General features: G+C 38.4%; 1 protein-coding gene across 1 annotated transcript in view; it reads right to left on the reverse strand.

Moving 5' to 3' along the window:
- Positions 1 to 3,240: 3,240 nt before the first annotated feature.
- Positions 3,241 to 20,909, reverse strand: part of LOC134823097 (acid-sensing ion channel 5-like) — a 40,212-nt gene continuing 22,543 nt past the window's right edge. The window contains exons 3-6 of the mRNA XM_063834445.1: positions 10,021 to 10,110; positions 5,586 to 5,799; positions 5,148 to 5,203; positions 3,241 to 5,000 (exon numbers count right to left, since the gene is read on the reverse strand). Of these exons, the coding sequence (XP_063690515.1) occupies positions 3,471 to 5,000; positions 5,148 to 5,203; positions 5,586 to 5,799; positions 10,021 to 10,038 (1,818 nt within the window). The 5' untranslated portion in view covers positions 10,039 to 10,110 and the 3' untranslated portion in view covers positions 3,241 to 3,470. The remainder of the gene's footprint in view (positions 5,001 to 5,147; positions 5,204 to 5,585; positions 5,800 to 10,020; positions 10,111 to 20,909) is intronic.

The following is a 20,909-nucleotide window of genomic DNA, read 5'->3' on the forward strand; positions in this document are numbered from 1 at the left end:
AGAAATCACACAAATTTCTATACATTTTTTGTAGATAAATGTAGATATTTGTAGATTATTGTCAATGGATAATTCACGAAAAAAGTGGATGACATTCTACAAATATCTACAAATATCCACTTGGCCCCCCCCATAATATTATAATTAAAATGTTTCTTTTCGAATTATTGGCGGAAAACTGATGTATGTGGCTTTGCAATTTTTTTTAACAAAATGACATATTGGGTTAGGAAGCTGGAAAAATATAATATTATATAATGATTACGCTAAAGCGTTCGACGAGGTGGATCATTCCCTACTTCTTAAAAAGGTTAAGTCGTATGTAATACAAGGTAATCTGTACAAATGGATTGAACAATTCCTCCTTGATAGGACTCAAACGGTCATTGTTGATGGAAAACATTCTAAGGCCAATGCCGGTTATCAGTGGAGTACCGGAGGGGACTGTACTTGGTCCAATCCTCTTCCTTCTTTACGTCAACGATCTGGATCAGTACGTGAAAGATTCCAAACTTTAAGCAGCTTTGCCGATGACACCCGAATAGGCAGAAAAATATCAACTTTAAACGACTGCAATCTTCTTCAAAGCTTCAAGAAGATCTACACAGAATCATACGTTGGTCCGAGGACAACAACATGAAACTGCACGAAAACAAGTTTGAACTTGTTTGCTATAGAACACCGGCCTCTAAATCACTTTCAGAGGAGCTGCCATTTATGAGTGACATCACAAACTACACCACTCTAAATGGATCAATCTTAGAAAGACGCCCATTAGTGCGTGACCTGGGAGTCAACATGTCCGATGATTACTTCTGGACACCACATATCAATATCATGGTTGACAAGGTACCTCAGATGGCATCTTGGGTTCTTGGAGTATTCAAAGACAGGACAGCACCTGTTATGCTCCAGCTCTACAAATCCCTGATAAGGCTCCAGACTCCAGAGTGGAGTACTGCTGCCCGCTCTGGAATCCAAACAAGATCTATGATATCCAGTCTATCGAGAGCATACAACGCCAGTTCACTAGACGGATTCTAGGGCTCAAAGACACCGATTATTGGAATAGACTGAAGGAACTGAAACTTACATCACTGCAAAGACGCTGAGAACGCTACACCATCATACATTTGTGAAAAGTTCTCCAGGGTATATATCCAAATGACCTAGATGTACAGTTCAGAGAGAATGCCAGACTGGGAGTTAAAGTTATACTCCCTTCACTCACAAAAAAACATCAGCTGCTGCACGCTCCACCTACAACCACTCATTCGCAATGAGAGCTGGAAGACTCTGGAATGTTCTCCACAAAATGTTCAATACTCAAAGGATTTTGACAAGCTCCAAGACATCTCTTGGAAACTTCCTAGACACCCTTCCAGACAAGCCCCCTACTCCTGGAATTAAACAGGAATTAAACAGGAATTAAACATGAAATGACCAAGGAGAACACTAACGAACTCGTCTTGGTAATACAGCAATTCATAAAGACGATAAGAACTCTAAAAATTGAGAGAATGCTATACAAATAAATTCTTAAAAATTAACCGCGTTACAAATTCACGAAAAAAAATCGAATGTAATAATTTAAATACGAGTAAAAAAGTCATGGAGGAGAGTTAATGACGATGAGTAGGAGACGGGAGGTGATTACTAGGACTTCTTTTCAGGAGGATGTCGAAGGTAGAAGGATTCTGTGAGGTACTTTCCAAATTCTGTTGCATGGAATGAGTTCATGATGGCCCCATATTCTGGATACAGTGTAGAAAAATCTAACTCAATAATAGACTGGTGCAGTCAAAAAGGTGGTCCGCAGATTGCGTGATGGCCGTGAAGATGCCTACTTCTAAACGACTCGATAGGTTCAATAGGTTCAATACAAGTATGTGACATATTGAGAAGGTCACAAGGACTATCAGACTGATGTAACATGTTCGTAATGGCCGGTAATCGCACTATATAGTGACAACAAGTCTATATAGTGACAACACTTTACAATGACAGCTGATATTTGTCACTATATAGCGTGCAAAACGCACTATATAGTAACAGCACCATATAGTGACACGTTTATCTTATATCGACTTTTCTATACTTTTCACTCCACTCTACTTTACTTTTCTTTAATTCTACTTTACTCCACTTTACTGATTCTTTAAATTATGATTGAATTTAAAAACGTTTATAAAAAAGTATAGTGAACTATACAGCAATGGCCACAATTACATATTGATTAATGATAATCATACACCTCACAAATATCTCCAAAATAACTAATAATAATCCGTTTGGTCATAATGGACCTGATATAAGTCCAGGCTTGCTGAAAAATAATGGGTTTGATGGAATGATGGTGTCAAGTCCTGGCAGAATGTTCTCCAGGCATTACGCTGGGAGTTGGATATCAATTTGTTATATTGTTTTTTGCTCTCTATAAGAGCAAGCCATCGCGTCATGCGAGGTGTAACCGCGGCGAAATTTTTGTTCAAGTTGCTTTTAGACAATATTGTGGAGACAATATGCTCTAGCAAGTAGCTAGTCGTGCCCGTCAGATCTACTTTTACAAGGCTTTAGAGTGGTGCCTGGTACCATGGACAATACATTCCAGAAATGCTTGTGGCAAATTTTCATAATGCCCTAACTATGTGGGGTTAAACAAAGCGAGACACCTATTGTGCGCAACAAGTCATGTTCGTTGAGCGTGTCGTCCGGATACCCATGCCATGTGCTCCTTACGACTGGATCAGTGGATCACTTCGAAATACGTGACGTGAACCGACCCGACGAATCACTTAATTGTCCATAAGAAGGATAGGATCGGACCTGAACTTGGAAATATGACAGGATCTGGTGTCACACTACAGTACTCTACCTGGACTGTAGTGCGACATGAACTCTAGTGCGAAAGAGGGAGGTCTTGTCGAACTTCAGTATTCGCACTACCGTACGTGTCGCACTACAGTACGTTTACCTCCCTGCATGATGATATGACAGGAATGATCCTGGGATGTCAGAAAATTCAAAAAATTCTTTCATATTGTTGAAATGTTTACCGAAATTATGTGTCTTTAAAATCGATGTGGACCACATATTTATGCTAAGTGAGTATAGCGGGAATTGCAATCATGAGTCAACACGCACGCACGCACGCACGCACACACGCACGCACGCACGCACGCACGCACGCACGCACGCACACAAATTTTATTTTTAAATTCAAAAAGTAAAATCATGATTAATATTGAATTTTTATATTGTTGCTAGATCTCTTGCTTAAATTTTTCAATAAATAAATGAAATTATAATTTATTCTGTCTCACAGCAAAAAAGTGGAAAGCATGTTTAAAACTAAAAAATGTCCCAGGTCCATTCATCTATGATATGCTGTAATTTTCTTAGCATGATCAATGATCACAAGTCCAGTGCCCCAAAAGCCCAAATACCTAAACTGCAGGGCACTTGTTCGGTTATCCTAAATTCAGTACACCCTTAAGAAACATACAAAATGTAACTTCTTCCTTAGTGTTATTGTAGTTTCTAATTTTAATAACAGTAGCTTTACAGAATGCGAAGAAGGAGAAGATACTGGCCCCGAGGAACAGCCCCATAACTCCACCAATATCACTCAGCAGATTCCACAACGTGTATGCCGGCACACTCGCAATTAGTTCTGTGAATGAGTCTGCTAGATAAAACTCCATCAAAACATGGTTTTTCAGTAAGAACTCCGCAGACGTTTCCAGCCCCCGCTCGTCGCCGATCTGTTCAGCCAAGATCTTAGCGTTTCTGGCAGATATTTTAGAGGAAGAGACCACAATGTCGAAGTACCGTTTGTAGCAAGCTGGGGGGCAGCTCCCAGAGCAGGTGAAAGACTTACTGTCCACAAATAAAGGAATACCAGTGGGGGTCTGGGGCAGGGCTGATGCGGTAGTTACGGTCCTGTTTGTAGACGAAGTACTAGTTACAGGAGGTGAGGATGTGGAGCTCAGCTGAGTGGGAACCTCCTCTCCTAGCGGACCCGCTTCAGCATCACTATTGGGCATGTTCTCGTCCCTGGTGAGGAAGTGGTAATAAGCCACCCAGCCACAGTCCTCCATCTGCTTTATAGAGCAGGTTGGGTAATTGTACCGGTTATTAGGAGGAGCTGATATTATACACCCACACGTGGAGTTTATGTATCTATCCCTACACTCGTACTCACACGAGTCCGCGTCGTACGCTAAATACGAGGTGACATTACGTGTGGGGTCGCACTCTCCACCTGCCTCGAACTCCAACTCAACCCGGATCTTAGGTTTTATCCCGACCCTGTACTTGTAGCCAGGAGACATCTCAATCTTGCTGCTGCCTTGGAATGTGGTGTGGTGGTGTATGTCCACTATAAACCCTACTTCAGGCACGGTAGCTGGGTACTCTGCACGGTGCACATTCATTAGGAACCGGAAGCAGCCCTCGTTACCAACACTCTTAGAGAACACTGTACCCTGGGGGTTGAAAGTATAGCACTTCCCACTTGCTCCTACATCATCAGCGAACAGTTCACTTTTGTGATAGTCAAGTTCATCACAATCCAACCACCCACCGTATTTACACTGATCTACTGCACGTTGCCACCCGAAACTGTTAGCGTACACATCACTATAGGTCAACCTTCCTATCTCAGCTGCAGTCTCGTTCTTCCAATTAACAACCTTTGAAGCCTCTAGTCTGTCCCAAACTTGCTTGAATGTCGGATTGAGGTCTAGGAATGAGTTCTCTATCTTGTTCATGTTACAGATGGAGATGGTCGGGAACTCTAATCCATCCTGGTCAGGTTTAACACTGGTTATTACTATCTGGGTGGGTCGTTCGAAGAAGCGGTTGACAAACAAGCTGATGTTGTAGATGGAGAAGAAGGCGGCTGCTAACCAGGCAGTCATGTAGAATGTTTTCCAGACTGTTCGCACTATGCCCAGGCAACGGGCTTCTTTTTCTGGCTCATCTTCCTTCTCCTCTCCCTGAGGGATAAGAAAATTTTTAGCAATACTATTTCATGCTTCAAATTTTCAGATATATACTCAAGGTGAAACGTGAGAAATAATTGAATTGTTGAAAAGTTGAAACTGTTTGCAGAATAAAAAACCAATAAGAGCTCCTAAACTTACCTGAGGGACACAACGATGACAAGTGCTACATTCTTCTACACTCTTTACATTGCTTGCTGAAGTGATTAGATAAGGACAAATAAAATGTGGATTGTAGAAGCATCAAAATATATTGAAAATTTGTATGACGCATATGTTATGACGTGCGAGATATATTGTATTGCAATGAAATGACCCTCTGCACTATAAGTGGAAGAACCATAATCCAGCAGAACATCGGTTCAAAAAAACCGATTCGACTGTAGACCATGATCCACCCAGTTATACAGGTAGCTGATAAAAGATATTGATGGGGGGAGGGGGGCTGCAGAATTAATTATTATTGGATAATAGGACAATTCTCCCACCAACTATAACAATAAAGTGGGAGTGCAAGAGGGTTACTTAATTAATCATAGTCGGAAAAAGTTAAAAGCGTGTAACGGAAACATTTCTTACTTGAATTCTGGCGCTTCAGTGCAGGACTGTGTGAATTGGGGCATATTTTCGTGTCTGTCAATCCTTGATCGGTACAGTTGTTCAGATGGTCGATACTGTTGTTCAGATGGTTTTCAGGCTGCAGGTTGTTTTGTGAACCGCCGTACGGGTAGATCTCCGTAGGGCTATGGATTTTATTTACCGATGATACGGGTTGAACAACAGCGTCCTTGACCTGAAATAATGTAGATATTAATTCTCGACCAATATTTAGTAATAAAGGCCTTGAAGTTCTATCCTACTTAATCATTTCGGTCAAATTTATTTTAATGCGCGCAACGCCAATCGTGTGATACTTAATTGCACGCATAGTAACCGGCATGTTTAGTGGTTGACTACTGTTATGTTACACAAGTTTCAAATATACTACATTTTACTCTAATTCAGGAAAATAGCGTTCAAATCATTTGAACGAAATCGTCAATGTCAATGTTATTTTAGTGAAACAAGTCTGATAAAATAGCCGGTGCTCAAGTTCAGCTATGTCAAGACAAATCTCATTATACTTATAATATCGCTGATAAACTCATCACTCATGGATACTGTTCTTAGTTGGGCACTAATTGAAAATTGATCTTATTTTGAATTTACATCCAGGAAGCAACTAAAGGTTCGCTGTATGCTGTTAAAGAATTTAATATCAAATTAAGGGCTGTTCGAGTGTCGAGTAAGTATCACAAGTTTGAAATTTATTAGTGAATGGATGGAGTAAAATGGCCGGAATTCTGTTCTGTTGAAATTCGGTAACTCCTACATTTAGTTCTACTGGTATCTAAGATTGAATATCTGATTAGTTAGATCGTTTAGTCGACGTGAAGAATGTTCTTACCAACGATTTTTAATAGAGGGCATTGTCAAGAAGAGTAATTGTATTCAAAAGTTGAGGTCATATTGAATTTTTTTAAATTTACAACAACATAATATTATATCGATAAGATTTTTATCATAAATTCATTGAGTCCGTGGGACTGCTAGTTAACTAAGCTTTGATACAAAGCATGCAAACTCAAAGTCGCTCTCACAACTTTTGTCAACTGTAATAAGAGATCTGGTTCCTCTTATACACAGGAAAACCAGCTTCCTGATAAAAAAGATAAAAGAAACGAAAAATTGATCGTGCGTGGCATTAAAGAAAAAATTGATCGTGCGGGGTGTAACCGCGGCGAAATTCTTTTTGTCCGGCAGATCTATAAAATCTGTCCAATGCAGCTTATAAAGCATTGTCCAGTTTTTTAGTTTATGTTCAATTTGCAAGGTTCAAATAGTGAATTAAGCTGTCACCCATGACGATAGCTAGTTAAGAGTGGATACTATCATTGTGGGAACATTTAACCACTTACGATTAATAGACTAACTACACCGACCATTCTGAAAAACGTACTTTCCGTCGCTGATTACGAAGGTCAGCTAGCTGCACGGGGTATTGCTGTAGTAGTACACAATACTTTATAGATCGCACTTTAAACTATTATGCAAAATGCATGTTTGCTTGAGAACTAAAAATGAAGCCAAACTTTTGACTGAATCAAATCAATAGTGACAACTATATCAATCGTCGAAAAAGGTTTTGGAATACCAACTAATTGTCTAAATTTTATCAAACTTTTGTTCTCTCATTATGAAGAGGTATTTTATAATGACACAATTACATGAAACTCATATTCAAAGTAATCAGTGCATGCAGCAGATATATTAAAAACGGTTGGATGAATATAATATATGATATTAATGCTTTTCATACTATTACTCTATTATACGATGAGAAACGTAATAAACGTAATAACTAGAACAAAGAGTATAAGTATATGAAACTCATGTTTATCACGCTGAAAAAATCCTGTGATCAAATTAACAATAGTAACCATAACAATAGGATATCCCATTGTTCTCATTATGGAGATAGAGAATTCTATAGAATAGCTGAGGAGAGACTAATAGAATTATAGAGTGCGTGGGCTATTAGCAGGGCTGCTAGCACATACTCAATATTTTTACGATCTAACGCTAGCTACAATTACGGTAAAGAGGGGTACACAATATGAAAAAAATCGGTAATCGCACTATATAGTGACAATACTATATAATGACAAGCACTTTATAATGACAGCTGATATTTGTCACTATATAGTGTTGTCACTATATAGCGTGCAAAACGCACCATATAGTGACAGCACCATATAGTGACAAGGTTATCTTATATTGACTTTTCTTTACTTTTCACTCCACTCTACTTTACTTCTCTTTAATTATTTTAAAAAAATGTTAATTAACAAAATCATCACATCTCTGACTGTAGGATGTCAGTTATTCTCATTTTTACATCAATGAACACACTATCATTTGGTCTTGCTTCCCTCAAAATTTCGCTGAAAATATTTTATCAACTGCAGGGAAATTTCGCTTCAAACTTGGTTTGATTTCAATATCGAACTCAATTCACCGGGCTATGATTAAAAATAAAACATGTTTTCCTTCATAAAAGATATCTAAGTCGTGACAAAATCCCTACTGTCGGGGTCTATCAATCTGTGCAAGAAATATAACAGAAGCTGGACCATGGAGCGATTCTTTATCGCGCGTAGTGAAAATCATTATTATTATCAATTCAACTATATTTACGATACCACCACTACATGATCGCCTCCCAAGCAGAAGACCCGGGTTCAAATCCGGTCGGATGCAAGTCGGTCAGTTACCAAGCTGTGATTTGGTACAGCTTCGGCTGGTGATACACACTTTCTGGCTCGTAGGACTAACCCCCTTACAGCTAGTATAGTGCCTCGGCACAGAGTGGCTTAGGGTTACTGAAAAGGAGATAAGCACCTCAGGCCATCCCAACGTTCGGGAGAGACCTGCCCTTGTATTTGTATTGTATTGTATATTTACGACAAAACCCTGTATATACCCTGTATATCACACCCTGTGTATATTATGTCCACCTACTGTAGCACAATATTACAGGTACGTAACATTTTAGGTGGCCTAAATTTTGGACTCGCTTTTATTTTATGTCAACAGAAATGGCAAACATGTTGAGATTTGTAGCGAACTCGATCAGAATGAGACTCTCCAAATTAAATATTGGTTTGGTGCAGGAACGTGACAGTTTTAGCAATGACGACCAAATTTCTGCAGAATAATTCAACACAAAGGAAGTTTTGGGCGTTAATTAATAAAAGCTTTCGCATTGAGTAGGCGGCAAAATATTGAGGACTTGCAAGGTGTTAAGGCGTATGTATTTTGTAGAAAGCTGTATTGATATTTTATGACAGTGATCAGAGAGAAGTCAAACTCGAAGAACTTGAAGAAAAGCTTTTGAAGTCAAACTTGAAGAAAAGCTTTTGAAGATGAGGAATGAGCTGTAATCACTTCGTGCTCTGTAATAAAATTAACCATGTCCAAACTGGACTAAGTTATAGATATTGATGAAAATTCAAAATACCGCATCAGTCATTTTGTTGGTGAAGGAAATTGATAGAAGGACTTAAAAGCAAAGGACAGGAGTGAAGGTCACGTGATGTATGGACTGACAGCAGTTATCTCTCTCTGTTAAGGTCGACGGACGCTGACCTCCTGCAGTAAGCAGGAAGCCTTTTCGCTGTGCCCTCAGAGTGCAACTCCTGCTAGCTACACTCAAGGACCCCCTGAGCAAACCCACTTCGGTTGTTGTACCTAAAGGAGCAGCTAAAGGAGCAGCTAAAGGAGCAGCTAAAGGAGCAGCTAAAGGAGGAACTAATGGAGTCGAGTATTGAATATTTTCGATTGGCAATTTCAGGTTCAGGGTAATTTGCCTTTACAGAGTACTATAAAGGTAGTAGTGGTGCATGTAAGGCACGTTTTGAGGCACGTGGTGCACGTGAGTCTACTGTGGCGTGCGCTATCCTAGACGGATTGTTATGATTACAAGTAAAGAATCTTTGACGTGTTGAAGTGTTCAAATTATAGTTTATGAGCGCTAAGACCAGTCAACGCGTATTTGATATGGTTAGAGTCAAATTACTATTTACAATGCCACTGTTCAGATTTACTAGGAATGTCTTCCCCGATACCACACACATTTACTGCTAGTGTCTACTTTCTAGACTCGAGCGCAACATGAACAACCAGGATTTCGGCAGATCTGATTGATATTTTGTGAAGATATTATATTATCGCCGGCGAACAGAATGTGGCGATTTAATTATCGCTGGAGAACAGAGAGCTACATTTTTAAAATTTATGATACAGAGGGGCAATAAAGCTTTACAGAATACAGGTGAAAAAAGGCCCCCAATTGTGGAATGTTGGGGCCACATTTTTCACTGCACTTCTATCTCCCCGCACTCACTGACCTGACCCTTACATTGATTTGTTGATTAACAGACCGTTTAGAATGAAAAGAAGTTAAGATTATAACCTGTTGGGATTTGTTCATTGTAGTAGCCTTTTCGTAAAACGAAAAGCAAACTATAAAAACCAAGCTCTTCCCTCTTTGATCATTGTTCACCTGTTAATATAATTAAGTTATATTTCTCGGCGACATGAGGGGTATATAATATAATTGATATAGTATTAAACTATTAAATCAGCATATTTCAAGTTAAACGGTCGTTAGCATCAAGTAAGAAACATATTGGAACAGCATTTGTAAATATTTCAGTGTCATATTGTGGCTTTAAGTTCAACCGAGTAACTCGTTTAGAACGCATTAGACGAAGATTGGTCCGATTCTTACTGTATGCGATATATAATACAGGGTGGGCCAAAAGTAACGTTACATGGACTTTATAGCTCATAAACTGATTGCCCGATTGAGGTAATTTTTTTTGGTATGACTTACTATCCCCACTCATTCGAGGAATATGTTAAATCAAAGAATATTCATGTTAATTTTTTTCGAATGAAGGTTCATTATCGTCTTTATTTTTATTGCCTTTTGACCAGTATGAAGAAGTACAAAATTGGCCAAGGAATAATAACTTTAGGTCCCGAAATTTGGAACCCCAAGTGGTGTCAAAATCACTGAATAAATAAATATAGTTGTCTCTTAACACTACTTTAGACGGGTTCCTGCTATAAGTAATAATTTGTAAGTAAAGTAAGTAGTATCAACTTTAAATACAATAGAAAGATGAGGTGGAGCTGTATGGTCTAAAGTTCACATTTGTCATTTGTAACAAATACAAGTACAGTTCTATATTATGACGCAGTGAAACTATCGGACTACGATGTATGGGGACTTGCAACCCCATGGCAACATTAAAATGTATTGTATCTGTTACTATGGCAACATCAAAATATATTGTCTCTGTTACCATGGCAACATTAAAATATATTGTCTCTGTTACCATGGCAACATTAAAATATATTGTCTCTGTTACCATGGCAACATTAAAATATATTGTCTCTGTTACCATGGCAACATTAAAATATATTGTCTCTGTTACCATGGCAACATTAAAATATATTGTCTCTGTTACCATGGCAACATTAAAATATATTGTCTCCGTTACCATGGCAACATTAAAATAAATATTGTCTCTGTTACCATGGCAACATTAAAATATATTGTCTCTGTTACCATGGCAACATTAAAATAAATATTGTCTCTGTTACCATGGCAACATTAAAATATATTGTCTCTGTAACCATGGCAACATTAAAATATATTGTCTCTGTTACCATGGCAACATTAAAATATATTGTCTCTGTTACCATGGCAACATTAAAATATATTGTCTCTGTAACCATGGCAACATTAAAATATATTGTATCTGTTACCATGGCAACATTAAAATATATTGTCTCTGTTACCATGGCAACATTAAAATATATTGTCTCTGTTACCAAGACAAAGCTTATTTCTCCCCCACTCTAAAGATCCACAAGCTTCAAAAGGAAGACCTTAAACCAGGAGTCGAGCCCCCCTTCAGGCTCATCACGGCACTTCAAGATGGAATCACAAAACGCAGTGATGTTTTCCTTGCTAGCCAATACCTGAAGGATCTTGAAAAGGATTTCTGCTCTGACCTTTTGACTGATAACACCGATGCCCTTCAATGGTTGGAATTCGTTGATAGTGAACATTCCCCAGTACAGAAGAAAGGCTTCAGATCGTTTACCTACGACTTTAAGGCCCTCTATGACTCTTTAACACCACCCCTCGTCATAGAGGCCTTAAGGTCCGCTATGTCATCATGTAGAGAAGATTGGTCTGAAGACTTCTGCCAATAGCTCACACAACTGGTGGAATTAAGCCTCCGATCCTCTGTTGGGGTGTTCGACCAAAATTGGTTCATACAGCTCATTGGTATCCCTACGGGTGGATCACTATGTGTCCAAATCGCAAACATAGCAGTCTACTACCTAATGAACAAATGTGTTTATAGTAACCCAGAGCTCATGAAGAAGATCGTATCAGCCAGGCGTTACATTGACGACGGAGCAGGTTTGTTTGAGGGAACTACAGATGAGTTCAAAATTTGGATTGCAGATGTCAACAAAGCACTCCTCCCCCATGGCCTAACCATTGATGAGTACCAAATAGAAGATCCTGGTAAATACGTATCTTTCCTTGACATAATGTTCACTTTCGATTCCTTGGGCTCCCTCCAAACGGATTTGTTCATAAAGAAAACGGACTCTCGTTCATACCTACACTTTAAAAGCTCCCATCCAAACCATATCTATTCCGGTATCGTATACTCTCAATGCCTTAGACTCAGAAGGGTCATCAACTGCCAAGAATGCCTCAAAGGACACCTCGACAACCTCAAAAAAGCCTTCCTTGCTGCGTGTTACCCTAGGAAAATGGTTGAGAACATTAGTAATAAGGTTCTCAATTCAACAAGATCACTGTTACGCAAAGTTCAATCTCCTGATGACCAGACATCTTTACACCTTCCAATCAGGGTCATATCTACTTATGGTAGTGATGATGATTTGGTGTCTGTGACTAAGAAGTATGAAGAACACCTCTCAAGAACAAGGAGTTTCAGTGAAAGTGACACTGTTGAAACATCCCAAGAGACCTCCTCAACAGCTTCCACGCCTAGGAAGAAAATATTCAGTTACACCAAGAAAACAGGGCCAAGCCTAAAATCTCGCCTCGTCAAATTGAAAGAACTTGCTTTAGGAGCTAAACATGGTCCAACCAGCAAATGCCATATGCCAAGATGCAAATGCTGCGAACTTGTCAAAGGCAGCCATGAATTCAAAGTTAACGGTGAGAAGGTTAAAGCTTCCCCTAGAAACTGCCTGAGTTACAACATCATTTATCTGTTCCAATGTAGTTTCTGTAGAAAGGCTTACGTCGGTCGCACTACTCGCTCTCTACGGGTTAGAACTGGAGAACATAGGGTCAAATATTATAAACTATTAAATGGTGATAAGGTAGATGAAACAAGTGATGAATATAGTTTGGGCTTACATTTGTTGGATCATGGTTTTAAACAAAGGGAGGATTTTAACAAAATTTTTAATGTTTCAATTATTGATAATTCTAGTCCTAAAACTTTAGAAGTTCGTGAACATAAATATATTCAACAACTCAAGACTTTAAAACCTTAGGGAATAAACACTTTTGCGAAAGCTTTTGATAGCGTTTCGCATGACCTCATTTTAAGTAAATTAAAGAATATTTTTAATGTCGATGGACTAATGCTTAAATTTATCAAGTCCTATCTTGAGGGGCGACAACAACAAGTAGTGATAGGAGGCCAAACGTCTTCCTCTCTACCAGTTCGGTCTGGTGTCCCTCAAGGTTCTATACTTGGCCCTCTATTGTTTGTAATATTTATAAATGACATGTTCTCCTGTGTCTCTGAAGGCACCAATATCGCCCTTTATGCAGATGACACTAAAATTTGGAGGGAGATTCTTGGTTACCCTGACCATCACATAATCCAAAATGACATCAATAGATTGTATGATTGGTCAGTGAGAAATCGAATGAAGTTCCACCCACAAAAGTGCAAAGCCCTCTCTGTGTCCCTGCAAAGAAACGTGCTGGATAACTTGCCATTCAATACCTTCTTCTATAAACTTTCTGGAAGTGATATTGACTTTGTGCCCTCTCAGTCAGATTTAGGAGTCGCAATAAACTCCAGGTTTAATTGGGGTGCACAATGTAAAGCGCTTGTTTCCAAAGCTACCTCCAGACTTGGACTACTTAAGAGAACATGTCATTTCACTACTGATAAAAGGCAGAAAAGATCGTTCTATTTGGCGTTAATTAGGTCTATATTTGAACATTGTTCTGTCATATGGTCCCCTCAATCTGCAACTCATCTTCAACAGTTTGTTGCTATCCAAAAGAGGGCTATTAAATGGATCAATGGTGAACCCTACTCCAGTTATAATGACGATAAACTTGCTACAGAGCAAAAGAAGCTAAATATTCTCCCTGTCATGCAGAAGTTTATTTATAACGATCTTATGACCTTCTATAAAATAGTGAATAGCATAATCCCAGTTTCGCTTCCTACTTATATAGTCCTATGCCGTCCAGAGGGCACCCGATACACTAGGCACAATGCTCAAATAATCGATAGGTCGGATACTTCAACTTACATGAGTACCACTGTGCCCTGCTCGGATGCCTTCCGAAATAGCTTCTTTTATAGATCTATGCTGAAATGGAATAGTCTACCAGTATGTATCCGGCAGTCAGAGCGGATTTCTACTTTTAAGGCCAATCTGATCAAGTACCTCTGGGCTGCCGATACAGTCTGGCCAGACTAGTCTCAGAAATGTGTTTTTGTTGGTTACAATTCTGTCCGTCCAATTTCCTATCTGCTTGTCCTTCTTTTTCTTCTATCAGTTGTGACGGAATTGTAATGAACAAAATCCATATATAATTATTTATGATATGTTTGATTTCTTGTTATTGTATGTCATTCAAATTTGGTAGACGGCCCCAACGTTAATGTGGCTTTTGCTATGTGTTGGTTCAGCCGAATTAATTATTATGTAATCAAGTTTATTTTTCACTTTTAGTTAGTTGTCATCCGGCCAAACATTAAGCAACTTATATTGCAGCACCATTTTTCAATTAGAATATTAAAATATGTCATTGTAATTTTGCATGGCTGAAATGTAACGCTTGATTTGTATATATAATAATTAATTGAATTTTCAAATAAAAAAAAAAATAAATCCTTTTGGCCTTCCGTTACTCCTAACATCTTAATTTTAAATATTATATAACCGTTTTAAGAGTGTTCAGATTTTTAAAGGAATTTTGGGTTTTACTAACTTTTTACAATTTTTAGGCTTATGTCACTGAAGATGACGCCTTGCAACATGTTTGACGATAGCCTGTAAATTGATAGTTTGATCTCAGTATTTACAACAAATCATCTAGCTTGATTGATTCAAAGGGAGAATTAAATTCCTCTGTCTCTGTTACCATGGCAACATTAAAATATATTGTCTCTGTTACCATGGCAACATTAAAATATATTGTCTCTGTTACCATGGCAACATTAAAATATATTGTCTCTGTTACCATGGCAACATTAAAATAAATATTGTCTCTGTTACCATGGCAACATCAAAATATATTGTCTCTGTTTAATCGTTCAAACTCCGTTAAAACCCTTCCACTGCGGAGCTTCATGAAAACAGGAGCAATCCGAAGTACAATAAATCACCAAATATAGGAGCAAGTAAAAACATGCTGTCAGCTACAACATGCTGCCAGCTACAAGTGAACTGTACCTCAGAGATGTAGTTGGTACATTAAAAACATGTACCATTAGTATTGGGTTTAACTCTAGAGGAGAGATGACAGAGAAAGAAAGAAAATGTCAGAAATGGTGAGAACTTGCGATGAGGATTGAGAGATTGAGGATATCCGGCTCTCGTAGTTTAACTATTTGACACGATGAGGCACTTTAAGAAGAGAGTTTAAATATTTCTGACAATACGATAGTTAAACAGTATACACCTCATTACATGGACCAATTCACTGTACAAGCTTCAACAAACAAACCAGAGATCGTCCGTAATCCCGGTTCCGGGGCCCGGCCGTAGCCGGGATTGGACTTTTTACCAAATCCCGGTCCCGGTCAAAATACCAATTTGACCGGGATTTTGACCGGGATTTTAAATACAACTTCTATTAAGATTTTAGAAAAAATTTGCAGTGTGACGGGGAAAAATTTCTAGAGCTCTTCTCAAAAGTACCTTAGCACTGTTAGTAGAAAATAGAAATCATATAATTTATAATATGAGACTCAACAAATTTATAATCTTAAACAAATTTCCATCTTAAACATGGATCACTTTCGCACTAATAGTTGATTCCGCTAAATTTTGTGTCCAAATAGAGCTAAAATCCCGGTCCGGTCAAATTTGACTAATCCCGGCCAATTTCAAATTGGATAAAAAATCCTGGTCCCGGCCATTTCAAAATTTTTATCCCGGTTGTTTGCTGAAACAAACATGCCCTTCTTAAGATCCACCTGAACACTATCCAGTGAACATCAAGACGAAAAAGTATCAGTAGCTTTTTCAATGTTCATAACATCGGAATGAACAATATTTGGTATTATGTAAATATATTAGAGTCTAGGTAGGATCTACAATGATTCACTGCAACTATAATAACTGTTGAATGATTCAGTCAAACACGATTCGAGAGATTAATAAGATCCAAGATTCTGATAATACATCATTGAAACGCTCAAAGATAAAAACGCCAAGTCATCAAAAACAAAATTGACGCGTGGCAGGATGCAAATTTGGTCGAATTATGCTTAAAAATCTGAATTTTATTCAATATCGATACAATAAGAAGAGAAGAACAATGACACTCTAACATCACGAAGTAGAGGTGACAAACTCTAACTGATCCTCATAACAGGCAGACTTCAACAGTTCAAAACTATGAAAACTTGACGTGAAAAGAGGAATGCTCGGTGAAACTAATCGCATTAAAAGATAATGTGAAGTGTGGTTCTGCTTTGCCGCTGATATTCGTACTTATTGACGGAGAAACAAAGCACACAATATGTTGTCGACTATCGTGTCTAACTGAGAAGTTTGTACTCGTAAACGTGATCATCTTCAAATATAATATTTTAACGTCGGTGAAAAGTGATGTAGTCCAAACTTTAATGTTAGTAAAGTGTCCTAAAGTCTGGTTCTATTGCGCTCACGTTTGTATGTAAACTACTCACGTTTACACTACACTACTCACGTTTACACTACACTAATCACGTTTACACTACACTACTCACGTTTACACTACACTACTCACGTTTACACTACACTACTCACGTTTACACTACACTAATCACGTTTACACTACACTACTCACGTTTACACTACACTACTCACGTTTACACTACACTACTCACGTTTACACTACACTACTCACGTTTACACTACACTACTCACGTTTACACTACACTACTCACGTTTACACTACACTACTCACGTTTACACTACACTACTCACGTTTACACTACACTACTCACGTTTACACTACACTTCTCCGAGACATGATCGGGTCTAGTTCTAATTTCTAGTGCCCACTTGTTCCAACATTTTTCTATAATATAAAATAGCTATATCAGATACCTAGTTATGAACCTAAACTTGAAGGGCTCTCTACAAAGTAGCACCACTTGAAGTATCCTCCGCAAGCAGTCCCACTCTTACTTGAAGTATCGAATCATTTAACGAATTGAGCAGAAGGAACCTCGTAGCGGTTACAATCAAAGAAATTATAAAGCAGTAATCATTAATTAGTTTATTCACAGTAGTAATTATTGCGTTTTTAGGTGGAATGTCTGGGTGACGCCGGCATCTGACAGCGGAGAAACGAGTTCATGACAAGAGTAACGCCCGCCGCTCACAGCATCAGTCTAACCTGGAACCGCGGAACGCAGAATAAAAGTTCCCAAACCGGATTTTAAATGTAGATATCGTTTGTTTAATGATGCTAAATGTGGGAACCTGGAACGTGACTAATTCAAGCTCATAAGCAATCACTGTTAGGTTATGACTATTCAAGCTCATAAGCAATCACTGTTAGGTTATGACTGTTTCAATTACCATATTGTTGTGATGTGCTTGCAAGAAACAAAATGCACGGAGCTTTCTGATCAGAGAATCAGCAATGAATGCAGGCTTATCATTATGCAGCAAAAGAACTGTAGACATGGAGACATTGGAGTTTGTTATCAACCCTAAGATGCTCACATGTATAAAATCACACTGTTACATTAGTGACAGAGTTGCATTTCTTGATCTACTCCTCCATAATAGCAAGGGAATCATTTGTCCTTCATCATTATCTTCTCATAATAACCACGGTGGCATAAAAGCACGACCCTTTATTCAGTAGCCTTATTAATTGCAACTCAGCATTCCAATTGTGATCCACAATCATGATCTGGTGACGTGAATCTTATGGGTGTTGCGATAACATTGTTGCAGGATACACTTGAGGTATCACATATAATAATAGCATAAGCAATAACAATAAGTCGACTAACTGGAAATGAAGAAGTTAGATATAAATGTACTAACAAAATAGAATTCAGAATCACGAAGAAGAATACAGGAACAACAGAAATCCAACTATGAAACTGAGATCACTAATGATATTGTCGGGATCCGCAAACCAACTAGACACCCACATCTCAGCGAAGACAAAGAAGTAGTTGGTCTATCAGAACAGTGAAAGATCCTTAGACTGAAGTTAAATCACAACTTTAGAGGGATAGATATGTGTTGCGTGCAAGTATTCAAAAGTTTAAACACAGTGCAAAAAGTGATAAAGCATCGACTCAAAGATTTACAATGGGAAGTGAATAAAGAGTGAATAACGAAATTTTGACGGCATTCATCAGCACCAAAGCCCCAACTGTGCTCTTTAAACTTAAAGAGACAGTTTTTCAGGATGTTATTTTACTTTCTCACTACTCACTAGCAGGTGGACTGAATCAAGTGAGAGTAATATATGTAGAACGGCCTGTTATACCAGTATCAATTATTGGACTACCATTAAATGGGAATATGCAGATGATGCTGATTTAAGTGATTTTGTAGATGATGATGAGGATAGATTGAAAAATGTGCTGCCAATTTGAACTGAAGTGCTGGAAGAATGGGATCTAAATGTGAATGAGGGTAAGACCGAGTTTGTCTGCCTATTTCTTGCTTTTCCATGTGAAGTAGATGATAGTGACCTGTTATAAAGATAATGAGACCTGGAGGTCCAGTAAAAGTTTTGGGTCGCTATTGTGCTCGCAGGCTGACATTAAGCACAGAATCGTCATGGTAAACCTGTAAACTCCGCCTTTCAGACTTAGACATTTAGTAAGGTCTGGCTTGAGGAATCAAGATTCCTCTTGTCAACAAATTGCTTGTCTAATGTCTATGAGGCCAAATAAAAGTGATATATATGTGATGTTGTACAACTGCGCACCCAAAAATGTTCTATCCAAATTAGATGCCTGCTCAAGGAAACATCTAAGGAAGATATTGAACATACACTGGCGGGCATAGATGGTTCGTGCGCACTTAACGTACTTTTAAAACATAACGCACTTAACGTACGAAAAACGTAAAACGCACTTTTACCTACCCTCGCTGGGCCATTTGCGGTTTTTTCATTTTTGAATACACAGTTCAAAACATCAGACAGTGTTATTTCCAAGATTTCACATAAACTGTCATTGGTGAGCCTTACAGTAGCTATTTTTGGAATGCCAGTGTGCGTGAAACTATAAATTGTAAGAGAAATAAATGTAATTTATTCGCTATGTAATCTTTAAGAACGTTATTCATGTGTTTTAATTGTTTGTCTCTACAGTCTACAGAAAATGCTGGTGAATTTAACGGTAAACGTACTTAAACGCACTTTTTACGCACGAAATAATTCAAACGCACTTTACGTACTTTTCCCGAAAAATTTACGCACGAACCAACTATGCTGGCGGGTGAGTGACTGGCCAATATGGGTCATTAGCAACAAAGAGTTGTTCCACCGCTGCAATGCAATCCCAATCACATAGAGGGTAAAAAAGCTAAGTGGACATTACTTGATCACATTCTCCGCATGAACGATAACTGCCCACCAGTCTTAACTCTCAGATTTGTCATTACATCAGGTGAACTGTGTAGCGGTAGACGGTGCAGACCACGCATCTAGGTGCTATTCAAGACGACTTAAAAGATCATCGTTTTGAACTTCAAATAACTGTTGACGATCTAGAAAACGTTCGTAACATTGCACAAATCAAATAAGAATGGTGTAAAATGTTCAATTTCAGGTCTATTTAATGTATATTTTTACGATAAAGTTTTATTCTAGCTTTATTTTTAGATATTTTTAAGATTGTAGATATTCCTACAAAGGAAAAGTCACCAAAACACCTTACAAAAACTCCTAACTCCAACAATCTCAATTAAATTGTTGGAGAGCTATATTAAATAAGCTTGACAGCAAGATAGAGGTAAAGACTTAAGGGCACTGCGGCAATATGTTGCCACTGTAAGAGCATATTTCAGAGCGGTGGCAAATATTTATGACAATTAAATCTGCTGGATAGCCAGAATAAACCCGGCCAGTAAACTCCGGAATTTTGTTGCATTAACGTTGTAAATTCCGTAGCTGTGATCAGGATTTATTCCAGATATATAGAAGCAGTTACAACTTTACAAGAGTCGTGTAGTATTATGTTGTCTTGCCCGGACAGCTGTCTAATTAACGTGTCCGTTTAAGGCTGCCGAACATTTTCGAAACTAAACAGTTGGCCCATATACGGCCTTTTAATCTTAATTCGTATTATTTATTATTACAGGGGGGGGGGGGGGGGGGGGGGGCCAAAAGTCAGGTCCCATTCGTTGGGTCTTATACCACCGCCGTGTTTTATATTTGAGGGTTGTTGCTTTGCAGATGGCATACTGTACCTACTTGTTCAAGTATTCCGTCACCAAAATTTGAAAATTCGATTTTTGGGGGCCACACCAAATCAACATTGAATTGCTTATACTGGTGTTTGTGAACATGTTAGAGACTCCATTGTAACATATTGCAATAGGTCATTTAATCCGGAATATAATCTGAAAAGATGGTGCGAAACGGATTTAAAATGACGAAGTTATCAAGCAATTTGTTTATCTCGTTAGCAAAATTGATTGGGTACTCAATGATTACCTAATTACGACACCGTAATTGGGCTCTCTGCACGATTCCCGTAATGCGGATCTAGCCTCAACCCAATCACCTGATCACACGTAATGAACAAACTCGTTATGCTTCATATCTCGGTCATCTGAGAAGCTAGA

Source organism: Bolinopsis microptera, chromosome 11 (assembly GCF_026151205.1).
Source record: "Bolinopsis microptera isolate Bmic1 chromosome 11, MBARI_Bmic_1.0, whole genome shotgun sequence".
NCBI lineage: Eukaryota > Metazoa > Ctenophora > Tentaculata > Lobata > Bolinopsidae > Bolinopsis > Bolinopsis microptera.